Consider the following 15,374-nt stretch of genomic DNA (forward strand, 5'->3'; position numbering starts at 1 on the left):
AGCATCCTTAAAAGAGAAAAGGAGAAGACACAGATACACAGAATGAAAGTCATGTGAAGACAGGGGCAGACATTGGCACAGATATACTCTCACAAGCCAAGAAATGCCAGGAGCCAACAATGGTTAGAAGAGGCAAGGAAGGATTCTCTCATAGAGACTTTGATGGAGAAATGGCTCTGATAATACCTTGATTTTGGACTTCTGCCTCCCAGAACCGTGAGAGAGTACATCTTTGTTGTTTCAAGCCACCCAGTGTGTGGTGAATTGCTACAGCAGCCCTAGTAAATGAATATAGCTATCAAATGATAAAATTTATGTGTATTCTTAGTCCTAAATGGAGCTCCTATAGAAATAAAATACTTAGGTATAGATTTAATAAACTATCTGTAAAATCTGTACATTGAAGGTTTAAAACATCGTTGAGAGAAGTTAAAGATATTCTGTGTTCATGGACCAGAAAACTCAGTTTTGTTAAGATGCCAATGTTTCCCAAGTTAACACAATTCCAGTTAAAATCTAAAGCAATAAACTGTGTGGTCTATCCATACAATGGACTAATACTTAGTAATATAAAAAGGAATGGAGTAGCAAAAACATGGAAGTATCTTAAAAACATTATGCTGAGCAAAAGATACCAGTGCCAAAAGAGTATTTACAGTTTTCCAATTTCATGAAGTTCTAGAAGAGACAAAACTAGTTTATTGTTATGGAAATGTGAACAGTGGTTTCCTCTTTGGGGATTGGGAAATTGAATGGAAATACATTGAGGGACTTTTTCTGGGTAATAGAAATGTTCTATATCTTGTTAAGAGTATGAGGCATACTGGTACATTGCACTTATCAAAACTCATCAACTTAGATTTGCACTTCTTGCTATATATAAATTACCATCCAATAAAAAATTAACAATGAATGACACAGTCCCTATCCTTGTGAATTCCTTCATTACTTCCTTCAGACATTTAGTTATTCATAACCCACTTGTTATCAAAAATATTGGAAACAAATACAAAAAAGGAAAAAATTTTTTCTTAATATATGATAATGTACACGTAAATTAGAAGAAAAACAACTAATTCCAATAGAAAATGAGCAAAACATTCAAAAAAATTTTCAAAGAAGGAAATATTAAAGGAGGATATATAAGATATATAAAAATATGCTTAAACCTCATTAATGATAAGTGAAATATAAATAAATCTTTTTAGCATTAAAATTGAAATGAAGAAATATGAAAAACCAAGAAATATGATATCTTACTGTCATTCAGGGGAGTATGGATAAAAGAAGGTAAATTTACACAAACTCAATGGAGGGCAATTTGACAAAATCTACCTAAATCACTACTGCATGTACCCAATGACCCAATAGCTCTACTTCTAAGCATTTATCTAATATATACATATACATGTTCAGAAAATTATATATACTCAGATTAAAAAAAAAAAATTCAGCACTGGCTTCCCTGGTGGCGCAGTGGTGGAGTCCGCCTGCCGATGCAGGGGATGCGGGTTTGTGCCCCAGTCCGGGAGGATATCACGTGCCGCGGAGCGGCTGGGCCCGTGAGCCATGGCCGCTGGGCCTGCGCGTCCGGAGCCTGTGCTCCGCAACGGGAGAGGCCACAACAGTGAGAGGCCCACATACCGCAAAAAAAAAAAAAAACAAAACAAAACTGAGTATATCTCAGAGTATCACTGTTGTCCATTATTTCAGAAATAATTTGTTTATTAAAAGCTCCTGTGACTATTCCATTGAAAGTAATAACTTCAAAGTTTCTGTTAATTTTAATAAGTAGAATATTTTCTAAGAATAATGAATTGGGAATAAAAGTAAAAAAAGTTTTCAAAGTAATAAAAATCTATGTCTTATTCAGAAGTCTAAGAAGGTTCAGGTAACAAAGTCTTTAAAGTACAGTTATAACAAATCTATTGATCTTCAGAGATGAATTTAGCACACAAAAGCAATAGTTTTTAAAAAATATTTCCCATTATGATATCAAATTTTAGCAATTAAATGTTTACTTGCTATTTTATCTTAAAACATTTAGAAAATCAGTTACATAAACATAAATATCTGTTTATGAATCTAAATAACCAATTCTAAAAGCCATACTTACACTGGGGGCTCAAGGCTTTCTCATTCCCCAAGAGGTTAATTGCTGGAATGATAACTTGGCCCTTCCCAGTGGAGCTCACGATAACTTCTTCATTTTCTAGTATCTGTAGATTGATGAATGCATCTGGTTTGGACGTGCGTACCTGTATTGTAACAGGATGTGGTAATGCAACTTTAACTGAATACCTATAAAGAAAAACATTCACCTTTATAAACAAGTATGCTGGTCTTTCCTTCAAATAGCTAAAAGAAACTGTATCATTTGCTGATATGATAATCTACAAGTAAAACCACTTTATAAAGTCAGTTAAAATCCTGGAAATATTAGTGCTATTATAGACTTTGGCAAAAGATCCCAGTATGCTGTGGTAAAATGAAGTTAAATATAGGATGTTTATTATCATCATATCCCAAACAGGAAACGTAACTTTTTACTTAGATATAATAAGCACTCACTTATAAAACTTGATAGATTGCAAACTACTGCCACATGAAACCTTTCCATTACGCCCTCCTCTCTAGTGGGACAAAGAGCACAACTGACAGTAGCTTCCAAAACCTCACTGTTAACAGTGTTTGTTAAATACCGTTAACAGTATTTTCTTTCACAAAAATACAGAGAAGTCAGAAGTAGTATCTGTTGCTTGTGCTCTCACCCTTTAACCAAGCCGGTTGGGAACCTCTTGCAAAAAAGACTGGAAATGTGCAGTCTGATTCCTTCCCAACTCCTCCCTTAGTGCAGTCTAAGAGGTTTCTTGTTTTGTAGAGTTCTTTCCTACTTTAGGTGAATCTTTGCAAATGTTCAGCACCCTATAAACTTTCAGTTTCTCTAGAAATTTGCTCTTCTATCTTCTCTCTTCTGTATCTTAAATTTCCCCACTTTATTTCTCCTTGATATTGGCTTTTGTACCTGTGCAGTTCTCACCCACTGAAAAACAGATCAAAACAAAACAAAAAACAAACCAAAAAAAAAAAAATCTTCAAAAATCTTCAGTCAACCCTGTTGATCAGTCTCAGCTCTATTTTATTCCCCAGCTAACGATCTAAGGAGGGTTGTCAACTTCCACTGTCCTCGGCTCATCACCTCCCACTCGCTCACAGCACTCCACTCTGACCCCAACCAAGATGCTAAACTTGCTCTTGCCATGGTGTCAAGCACCTTGTCACCACCCTATAGAAACCTCAGTTCTCATCTTCCTGAACTGTTAGGAGAATCTGACAAAGTCAAATCAACCCTCATTTTCTCTTTCTTCAAAAACTTTTCCCCATGAGCATAATAACTTTTGTACCTCCTATTTCAGGGGTCCTACTTTTAGACTTCTCTCACACTGACATTCCCATACGTATCAGAGAATCTTAATATTCTGTCCTGGATCTGACTCTCTTTGTACAAACTTTCCTGGGCACTTCCATGGGCAGAAACAGAATAATGAGTTCCAAATCTGTGTCTCCAGCCCGAGTCCCCTATGCAGTATCCCTGGGACATTTCACTGGTCTACCATGTTAAACACCTAAAAATGAATTAGGACTTCCTTGGTGGCATAGTGGTTAAGAATCCGCCTGCCAATGCAGGGGACACGAGTTTGATCCCTGGTCCGGGAAGATCCCACATGCCACAGAACAGCTAAGCCCGTGCACCACAACTACTGAGCCTGCGCTCTAGAGCCTGCGAGCCACAACTACTGAAGCCTGCACACTCTAGGGTCCTTGTGCTGCAACTACTGAAGCCTGTGTGCCTAGAGCCTGTGCTCTGCAACAAGAGAAGCCACCGCAATGAAAAGCCCGCACACTGCAACGAAGCGTAGCCCCCGCTCGCCGCAAATAGAGAAAGCCTGCACGCAGCAAGGAAGGCTCAGTGCAGCCAAAAAACAACAACAACAACAAAAAATTATTGTCTTTCTGTTGCCCAACCAGCCAATAGGGTTCTCTTCCTGTAACCTCTAACTAAGTAAATGACACTTACTGTCCAACAGTTCCCCAAGTCAAACCCCAACCAACGCTCTCAATTTTACTTCCTTGGTACCTTAAAATCCTTTCTCGTCCCTCTAGATTCATTGTCACTGCCTGTTGTGGGTTAAATTGTGTCCCCTTCAAAAACATGCTGGAGTCCTAACCCCCAGCCCCTCACAATGTCACCATTCTTAGGGATATTATCTCCCAGAGATAAGTTAAAATGAGGTCCTTATGAAAAGGGGAAGTTTGGAGAAAAGAGACACAGGGAGAATGGTGCGTGAAGAGGAACACAAAGACCAGGGTGGTAAATCTACGAGTCAAAGAATGCCAATGACCAGAACCCCCTAGAAGCTAGCAGAAAGCATGGAGTATTTTCTCCCTCTCAGCCCTCAGTAGGAATCAATCCAGCTGGCACTTTGATCTCAGACTTCTAGCAGTCAGAATTTCTGTTCTTTAAGCCACCTACTTTGCCAGTCTGTGGGCCTTTGTTATGGCAGCCTTAGCAAACAAATACACTGACTTATTTCACTTGCCATGATCACACACCTGTGTTATTCTGCAACTTCTACCTGGCTGGTTTCCCTGTCTCCAGTTATGTTTCCCTTCATCCATTCAACACACTGCAGTCTTCCGAGTGAGCTTTTTTCCTTTTTTTTTTTTTCATGTTTTGTACCTTTTATGATTACATATAATTTCATAACAATAAGGTTCTAACATTTTTTCTGTTCTTAGAAATTATATTTAGAGTACTTTTTCAATTCATACATTGCAGACATAATGTTTTAACACAAGTCTATTAATGCCATTTTTCTTAAAATCCTCCAAAGCATCTCAGTGCCTCTATGGTAAAATCTGAATCTCTTCTTGCCTTGAGGCCCTTCAGGAAAGGGCCCTGCCAACATCTGGATCTTACTTCTTGCTATAGCACCCTAGAACCCCATTTTGCAAACAAAACAAAGGTCATACTGAAAAGGTCATATTCTCTCTAATTTCTGAATTTTTACATGTGCTAGGCAAGCAGTTCTCTCCTCACCTTCCTCTCAACTCATCCTGACAGATGTAGGACCAGCTGCTATGACTAATTTAGGTATTGGGTTCAATATCACTGAGTCTAATAGTGGCCCTGCTGTGTGATACAATGGTTTCCTATCATAGTAGTTAAAATACTTTATCACAATTGTTATTTTTAGTTACTGGCACATTTCCTTCCTTCTCTCCATTTTTTTTTTGATTTCTTCTAATAGGCAGTATGCAAACATATTACAAGAAGCAGATAGATTAAAAAGAGAATTCTTCAACCCTTTTATTGCCCTCAGGTTCTGTGCTTTTGTTTAGTATTTTCTCTAAAATTTTACCTGTATATAAAATATATAAACAACTATAAACATAAGAAAATATACTTGGAACACCATACATAAAAATAAACTCAAAATGGATTAAAGACCTAAATGTAAGGCCAGAAACTATCAAACTCTTAGAGGAAAACATAGGCAGAACACTCTATGACATAAATCACAGCAAGATCCTTTTGGACCCACCTCCTAGAGAAATGGAAATAAAAACAAAGATAAACAAATGGGACCTAATGAAACTTCAAAGCTTTTGCACAGCAAAGGAAACCATAAACGAGACCAAAAGACAACCCTCAGAATGGGAGAAAATATTTGCAACTGACAAAGGATTAATTTCCAAATTATACAAGCAGCTCATGCAGATCAATATCAAAAAAACAAACAACCCAATCCAAAAATGGGCAGAAGACCTCAATAGACATTTCTCCAAAGAAGATATACAGATTGCCAACAAACACATGAAAGAATGCTCAACATCATTAATCATTAGAGAAATGCAAATCAAAACTACAATGAGATATCATCTCACACCGGTCAGAATGGCCATCATCAAAAAATCTACAAACAATAAATGCTGGAGAGGGTGTGGAGAAAAGGGAACACTCTTGCACTGTTGGTGGGAATGTAAATTGATACAGCCACTGTGGAGAACAGTATGGAGGTTCCTTAAAAAACTAAAAATAGAACTACCATACGACCCAGCAATCCCATTACTGGGCATATACCCTGAGGAAACCATAATTCAAAAAGAGTCATGTACCAAAATGTTCACTGCAGCTCTATTTACAATAGCCATGACATGGAAGCAACCTAAGTGTCCATCAACAGATGAATGGATAAAGAAGATGTGGCACATATATACAATGGAATATTACTCAGCCATAAAAAGAAACGAAATTGAGTTATTTGTAGTGAGGTGGATGGACCTACAGTCTGTCATACAGAGTGAAGTAAGTCAGAAAGAGAAAAACAAATACCGTATACTAACACATATATATGGAATCTAAGAAAAAAAGGTTATGAAGAACCTAGGGGTAAGACGGGAATAAAGACACAGACCTACTACAGAATGGACTTGAGGATATGGGGAGGGAGAAGGGTAAGCTGTGACAAAGCGAGAGAGTGGCATGGACATATATACACTACCAAATGTAAAATAGATAGCTAGTGGGAAGCAGTGGCATAGCACAGGGAGATCAGCTCGGTGTTTTGTGACCACTTAGATGGGTGGGATAGGGAGGGTGGGAGGTAGGGAGACGCAAGAGGGAAGAGATATGGGAACATATGTATATATATAACTGATTCACTTTGTTATAAAGCAGAAACTAACACACCATTGTAAAGCAGTTATACTCCAATAAAGATGTTTAAAAAAAAAAGAAACTATACTTGGGATATACTGTACATAATGTTCTGTAATTTAGTTTTGTTGTTGTTTATCTTTCTTTCCAAAAAATGTGAGCATGTTTGTTAAAGGGAAAAAGGTTTTAAGGAACAAATAAATATGAATTATACAGAAAAATCAGCCAGAATACAATGAATTATTATTTGTGCCTATACTGTCAAAAAGACTTGGGTTTTACTTTTGAAAACCAATTTACCAATATGTGTGGTATCTTTAAAATATTTAATCTCCTTAAAACAATAAATCTTTAGACAATACTCAGAAATTTTCTTTAATATTTACAATAAAATATGCCCATCATATCTCTATTAATACTATAGTAAAAGTAGAAAGGGAAATTTGTAACAACAGGGAATAACCAATAACCAAAACACTTGTATATTCATATGAATAATTATTAGATAACCATGAAAAAGCGTTCACAAAACGTCTTAATTGCATTGGGAAATGTTAACACTATAATGTTAAGTAAAAAGTCAGAATATAAAACTTTAATTATGTTATGATTTTAATAATGTTAAAGGGTGACTAGAAAAAACATTCTAAGAAAATACAATAGAATACTAACAATGATTGTTTCTAGGTTGTTTGATTATGTGTGATTTTTATTTCCTTAATAATATATTTACATATTTGCCAAACTTTCTGCATAGAAAAAATATATGAAAAAGAGAAGACAAGTATTCTAACAACTCACTTAATAACAACATTTAATGAACATTTAACAATATTTAAGGAAGGCTAACTAGGTATCAGGCATATATCAATACGTCCTGTATTGATAAGACATGGTTCCTGCCTCCAATAAGTGTTAATTCTCATGGAGGTGGATGTGACATTAACCAGATAAAATTTGATATGTCACATTCTCAGAAAGAACCAAAGACTACTGAAACACGACCAGGACTAACTAGTTATATTTGGAGGTTTGGGTATAAAAGGTTTGACTGTTGAAAATGATCCTTAAAAGTGATAAATTTTGCTAGGTGGAGAAATGGAGACAGGATATAACAAGATAAGAGGAAAGGCATGGGCAAGGTAAAATCACATTACAAGTATGTCAGGAGTTGGTCCATAGCTCCATCAAGAGAGTGCACCATGTGTTGGGAGGCTGGGCAGGAGTGTTTGTGGTTTGGATTTTACTTTACAGCCAATGGAAAGTTGTCCAAAATTTTAAAGAAGGGAAATCACATATTTAAATATGTTTGTTAGAAAGGTAACTACTCTGGTAGTAAAGGATGGATATGTAAATGAATAAGGTGAGAGAGACAGAGAAATAGTTAAAAATGAAGAGTGAATATAATGGAGACATGGACACAGCATTTCTATAGACAAAATATAATGAGGCCCTGAAGTAGTGGAGGACATTGAGAATAAAGAGGAGGGCATAGAGATGAGAGGTATGAGGGAATGAGAATCAAAAGGGCTGATTAATGAAAGAGAGTGGAGTCCATGATGAGGCTATTCATGGAGAATATATAAGTATGAAAAGAAGGATGAGTTGGCAGATAAGGAGAAACCTACACAAGAGAAGAGTTAGAGATGGAACAGAACAAGGAGAGAGTAAAAAGAGGGAAGAGTGTTATGAAGGATGTTCAATGAAAGTCAAATACGATGAGGACTAAGAAACCATTATGTGCAACATAAGCTTGATCTTATATAACATTTATATAATCACATTACTCTCTATGTTGTTTCCAAAAGAGTATAAAAGTGAAGTTCAAAATTCACCCAGGATTTTACAGAAAATTTATTATTTTTGATAATATTAATATTTAAAATAAAATATTTAAATTTAAAGTCAATTATTTAATACAAAAATTGTTAATATTTTTAAAGGAATGCATTTCCTTTCTGTCACATACCTGAATACAATTTTCTTATCATTGGGTATGTAGTAATCTCTGATTTCCTTTATGGCAAAGGTATTACATGGAGGATCTCGAGACAGGTATGGGAGTGGATGATAAGAACCAATGAGGCGCATTTTCCATCGTGAGGATGTTACATATACATCACTAGTATATGCTTCAGCCACGAATGTATATCCTTTCTACAGGAAAAAAGAATTACACAGAAGTAAGAGACATTGTCACTAGTCTCTCAAAGGTACAATAGATGATTTCACAGTATTAAAAATCTTTATTATCTTAATATACATAAACATCCTAAAATCTATTGATAATCAACAAATCACTAGCATGTTTTGAAATCCCTCTTGAAAATTGCTATCTTACATGTTTTTGGAGAAAATGGAAAACTCTAACACTTTTGTTTGTATGGTTCCCTAGCTATAAAAAAAAGTGCTTAACTGTGGTAGATGATTACTACATTTCCTGCTAATTCTCCTAATGCTTCCTAAGGCAGATTTTTATCATTATATCATCCTGGATCAGCCCAATAGCTTCCTACTTGATTTCCCTGTCTTCTCAGTATCATCTTTCTAAATATGAGATGAAAAAGGCAGAAGAGTTTATGGAAATGTAGTGCCCTTGGGATGACCATTGGCAGGTAAAGCTATCAAATTAGCAGCAGATCTGGTTCCATGGAACCCAGATGTGAGCCTGGAGATGAGTTCTTTAGGTTGGAGAAAAGAAACAGTTAAGGAACCTGGGAAAGTGCTAACAGACAAAAGTTCAAAGTAATTCTGAGTTTATAATTCTATACACTTCTAACAAGACAGAAGAATATAGATTTGTATTCCAGTGGCTCTGTGATGCAGAGGAAGCTCTCCAATGTGTCTAGATTTTCAGGAACAAAAAATTAGAAATACACAAGACATTGGGGCAAGAAGAAAAGGAAGATAAATCATGTATGCTAAAGTGTTTTTATCAGCAAAGTACAGATTTATTGCTGTTTTTGTTATTATTTGGGCTTGTGATACTAATCTATTAAAGAAGCAAAACAAAATTACATGACTCTGATTTTGTGTTTGTCTAGACTCAGAGAACAATTTTGAGAGGAATAAAAGTTTATAAAATGGTAGGATAGATACTGGTAAGTGAAAGTCTAAAGCTAAACCAGTGATAGGATTTTGAGAGGACCTGGTGACTCTAAACTGACCTCAAGACTCTGTAATAGAAGAGTAACATAACCGAGTACCGAGTACTGAGAAACCTCATAGATAAGTATTTCAAATCACAGGTTATGGTCTTTGAAAAATTATGAAAAAATATATGTCAAACAATTCTAAAGGATTAACTGTGTAACCTGGAGTTTTTATTTTTTTTTAACCTTAGACACTAGTTCTGTGGACATACGTTAGAAAAAGTTGACCTAAAATAGGCTACATATGTGTCAAATGCCTGGCAAGTGCCAAAATGCGAATGCAATCATGGGCTACAAAACAATGGAGTAACGATCCTCCTTCAGATGGGTTGGAATTCCCTTTAGAGGCTGCATTTAGTTCTGGGAACTACATTTTAGAGGAGACAGATAATTTGGAGAAATGTTCAAAGATCAAGAATTGTGACGAAAGGAAAACCATACCACAAGAAGGATGACTGAAGCTATTCTTGTATTCATACAGCTCTATATTCTCCTCCTCATTCTCTCTATTTTATTCTAAAAAGACCCACAGTGAGAGGTTAGAAGACAGGAGGTATTTGACAGAGGGAATGGCTATGCTTGTTGCAATCCTAAATTTACAGTTTATAAATAATTGTTAAATGGAGATAAAGTGTTTTTCTGCATATTGACTCAAAATGCGTCATTTAAAGCTACCCCCCAAATTCAAGTTTAGAAAGGGAGGTCTTCACTGGGGTTATTAAACCAAACCCAAACCAAACCCAAAGTATGCTAGATATAAACAAGAATCAGATTCTTATGTGGTTCAACTAAATATCCTTAAAGATCCCTACAAAAATTAAGTATCAATGGCTAATATGATTAATATTAGTATACTTATCTAGTGAAGTAAAGAGCTCGTCTCTAGAATTTAATGACATCTATGATCTTGATAGAGTCTCCCTTTGAAAGATATCATCTTTTTCATATGGATCTTTGGGACTTTTGATTTCCAATCACAAATGAAAAAACTTTTTATATTCAAAAGGAAATCTAGGCCAAACTTGATAAACAGACATTATGAAAATAACCCATCAATTGTTACTGGTGTGAAGACAAGTTTGTTAACAAAGAACTAGTTATCTCTTATAGTGTTTGGTTTAACCCAAGATATTCTGCTGGAGAGAGGCAACGTTCATCAATAAATTTCCCAAGCTATAATTTTTAATAAATTGCTATTTACTAGGACATAAGGGAGAATAAATATAGTGCAAAAGGGAGTTGTATGGAGGGTCAAATTATATTAGGGTCAAATAAATTCAGTTTTTAAGTACCTGTTTGATGTACAGAAATTGTCTTTTACTGGCAAATTCTTCTATTTTTAAGTGAAATATAAATACTCTTTCAAAGCAATTAGAAAAATAACAGATTGGTGCACAGACTTTGAGTTTTTAAAAATTACATTTAAGTATATAACTCCAAATATACATAACTGCACACAAAAATATTGTCTATCAGATTTTCTAATAACATGTAAATGTGAAGTAAATGTGCAAAATTTAATACAAACAAAATGATTTAAGTCCAATTTACAATTTGATAATATCTTCAAATTTAGTAAAATCAGGCTGCATTATTGAGAAAATTTGTATCTCATGAAAAATAGAAAAAAATGATAAGCTTTTAATAAAAGATGGGTTTTTAAATTATAATGAAATAGTATAAAAACTCATTAGTAAAATAAAGTTTTAACAATAGTTATACACAGCCACACACCTCTATATATAGATATAAATGGATTAAATGATTTCATGAAAAATTTAATTGCCCTGATTTTTAAAAAGTTTCCTAAAATCTCTAAAATAGTTTAACAGTGAACAAGTAGAATTTGAAATTAAAAACAAATTACATTAGCATCCACAAAACTGAAATACTTAGATATAAATCTAACAAAATATGTACAAAATGTGTATGGAAAAAATTATAAAACTCTGAAAAGTTTTCTTATGTACTATATGATTCCAACTTTATGACATTTTGGAAAAGACAAAACTATGGAGATAGTAAGAGGATCAGTGGTTGGCAGGGCTTGGGGTGGGTGGATAAATAAGTGGAACACAGAGGATTATTAGGGCAGTAAAAATACTCTGCATGATCTCATAATAATGGATGCATGTCATTTTACATTTGTTTAAACCCATAGAAGGTACAACACAAACAGCGAACCATAATGTAAACTATGGACTTTGTGTGATTATGATGTGTCAATGTAAAATGAGCAACTGTAACAAATGCACCACTCTAGTAGGGGATGTTGATAATGAGGAAGGCTGTGCATGTGGGGGAGAAGAGAGTATAAGGGCTATCTCTGCACTTTCCTCTCAATTTTGCTGACTCTAAAAAATAAAGTCTTATTTTAAAAAATTCTTAAAATAACTCAAAAGAACTATCGGGTTCTTTTAAGGAGTGATATTCTATATCTTTTATTCCTATAACCCAGTATTCATCAGGTAGATATGTCTAAATTTATACAAAATAATGCATAGAACTATAGAAGTCAGTCACAACCACAGCTTGAAGAGAAAAATAAAGAGGTTCAAAGCCATACAACTAAGGAATGGAACATCAGAGCTACAGGAGATCTCCCGATTTACAGTGCAGGTATACACTATCTTTTATCGTGCTTCCCTCTTAGAAGAAATGACTGGAAACACAAAAATGAGGTTCAGGTAAATAGAGAGGCAACGTGATTTGCATGGACATCAACCATCAGGGTCTGTATTCAGCAGGAGTAATGTGCCAAGAGTGTCTATTCTTGAAGGAATCTGGGTAGCCCTGGAAAAGACTGGGGCTGGTGGGGTGGTGAGTGGCTGTGTAATCACAATCTTCTGACACGTTTAGGAATAGAATAAAAAACCCACTGGGAAACTGAGAAAACCTGCTGCTTTGGTTTGGTTTAGGGATAGGAATAAATGTGTTCTTTACCTCCATTTTCATTTTGAGGGTTTGTATGATTTTATGATTTTAATAATGAGAATTTCTAACTTTTCCTTTTGTCATATTTTCTTTGGATAAAAGATAAGAAGGAGGGCTAAAAGATGAATGTTCTAACACTCGCATTAATTACCTTTTGCTGTCAAATACATGGGACTTCTATGGAGAAAGACCAGGACCCTATTCCTCTGTTATGTAGATTGAAAACACATCTGTTCTACCTTCTGTTGGAACCTCTCAGCGTGCTGACTTCTCACTGCTATTCTATCATATGAGGAGAATAAATTTTACACCTACCTTATTCTTAGTGTAAAGATAAGGCACCACTTTTTGGAATACCTTTGGCACTTGTTCCATTGTGTCATTATTAACAACGTGGAGCATACAGACTGGAAGGGTAGTATATACTTTGGGAACCAAAGTCATATCTTGAGGAACCAAAAATGTTTCTCTGTAATTACAAAAGCATGAACTTTCCCTTGATATGAATCATAAAGAAAGTTTGAAATTAGGTTTGATGCTAAGAAATAAAAACATACGTTTAAAGTTGCAAATAACTTAAAAGCATGCATACTGTTTTCCTTTAAAATTCTTATTGATACACTATTTTGTCATGCAAATGCAAACCTTTTAAGAAATCCCATTTATAAGTAGTTTGTGACTCTTACCTAATAGGCTATTGCTTCGAAATTAGTAAATTTATTTATATACGGAAAAAGTATCAATTTATTTTATTATGTTTACCATACTCATAAAAAATCTAACAATTAACACTTCATAGTCTTCATATTTTGTTTAAAGAAACATGAATAAAAATTTCTATAATATCTCATTTATGCATAGCAGATATGGAAGAAATTTTAACTAACTTCTGAAAGCAACTTAAACGTTCATATTAATACCTTTACTACTATCATAAAGAAAGCTCTGTATATATGAATATTTCATGCCACTTAAGAGTGATATTACTTGCCAATATGATAGCCTCACCTGAATACTATAAACCAAGTATTTGGTGGCTGGTCTGCATAAGTCACAGTGTAGTCAGCAAAAGCAATCTTAGTTTCTTCATCTTGATAGCATGGATAAGATTCCATAGACTTGCACTTACTTTTAAACATAAGTCTAAAAATTTAAAAATAATTTAAGTATCAATGGCAAAACAACTTTTAAAATAAATTCTATTTACAAAAAAGAAATAGGCAAAAGAACAGCATAAAATATTGTAGTACATTGTTGGCTAGATTGAGTCCTTCATCAAATGGGGGCTCGTGGTGCATGGCACCAAAGCAGGAGAGCCCATTCCAGATTAACCACGATGTCTATCAAAGGTGCCCAAAGTTATTTGAAGTTCTTAGTCAAGAGAGAACCTAATTCATGATGTAAGGAGTAATTGAAATTTATAGATGGGAAATCAGCACTAAATTTCAACCTATAAGGGTGATGAAACTAGAAGCAGGCAAACTAGCAATAAAACTGGGTGGAAGCCACTGAAGGTCTGGGGTTGACTGGAGACTCAATACTAGAATGGAGTTTAAAGTGAGGAATGGATTTGGAAAAAAAGACTAAAAAACCCCCAAAAAACAGAGGCCACAAAAGGGGAGAGTGCCAGAGTTTTCCCTTCTACATGATTTCTGGTGCAACTGAGGTTTCTCCATATTTGACCCCTGGAAGCCTGTGGCATATTCCAGAACACGATGGAAGTGATGAGAGAGATCCTCCAGGTCCTGTACCTACCACTCTGCCAGGAACTGGACCCAGCCTCAGTAGCACCAGGAATCTCAGGTCTTTTATACAATGTCTTGGGTATTAGCTGGGACAGAAGCTATAATGACCATAGGAATGGTTCTCTGTTAGAGGTCTAGACAGAGCTAGAGGGGCTCTTGGCTTCCAGAAGGTGGATGGCTCAACTGTACTGTCACGGGGAAGCAGAGCCATAGAGATCCTCACAGAGGATAGGATTCACATGCTCCATTTGATCACTGGTCATTGGTGGTGGGAGGAAAATGACAGGTTTATATTCGGAAGGATTTTTAAAAGCTTTTCAAAATAATGACAAGAACAAAGACCAGGTCGATTATATATTCTGGTTCTTCTGGGGCAGTCCTGGTTTAGGCTCATATCCCTGGCATAATTATTAATAGTGCTCCTTCATTACCTGTCAAAGTGTCCCAGTTTGGTTGATAAATAACCTGCTCACCCTCACTAGGAAGTATGACGTGATGGTCGGTCAATGCAGAGTACCCCTGTCAATCATATGGGGGCTGGCTGAGTCTAAATGCAGGAGCTGGCTGAGCCAGTACAGGAACTAAGCAGGCCACACAGGGAACTGAGTGCAATGGGTCCCACCACGATTCTAAGAGAAGGGTGCAATTTAAAGGCTTTCCAGACTGTCACTGTTTCCATCACACATTCTACTATTTTTCATATACCTCAGGAAATTCTAATGAGTATAGGGCCATCAAAATCCTGATGTACCATGTGGAATATCTTAAATGACCCATAGAGAGATATCCCTGACATAATCAAAAGATTTAGTTTTAACTTTG

General features: G+C 35.5%; 1 protein-coding gene across 1 annotated transcript in view; it reads right to left on the reverse strand.

The window, feature by feature from the left end:
* Window positions 1–15,374, reverse strand: part of ADGB (androglobin) — a gene marked incomplete at its 5' end in the record, with an annotated part of 148,818 nt that overhangs the window by 33,145 nt on the left and 100,299 nt on the right. Inside the window, 4 exons of the mRNA XM_082633767.1 lie at window positions 2,117–2,301; window positions 8,691–8,878; window positions 13,123–13,276; window positions 13,816–13,950. Coding sequence (XP_082489893.1) covers window positions 2,117–2,301; window positions 8,691–8,878; window positions 13,123–13,276; window positions 13,816–13,950 — 662 coding nt within the window. The remainder of the gene's footprint in view (window positions 1–2,116; window positions 2,302–8,690; window positions 8,879–13,122; window positions 13,277–13,815; window positions 13,951–15,374) is intronic.

This window comes from Mesoplodon mirus (genome assembly GCF_964341445.2).
Source record: "Mesoplodon mirus genome assembly, chromosome: 10".
Classification (NCBI taxonomy): domain Eukaryota; kingdom Metazoa; phylum Chordata; class Mammalia; order Artiodactyla; family Ziphiidae; genus Mesoplodon; species Mesoplodon mirus.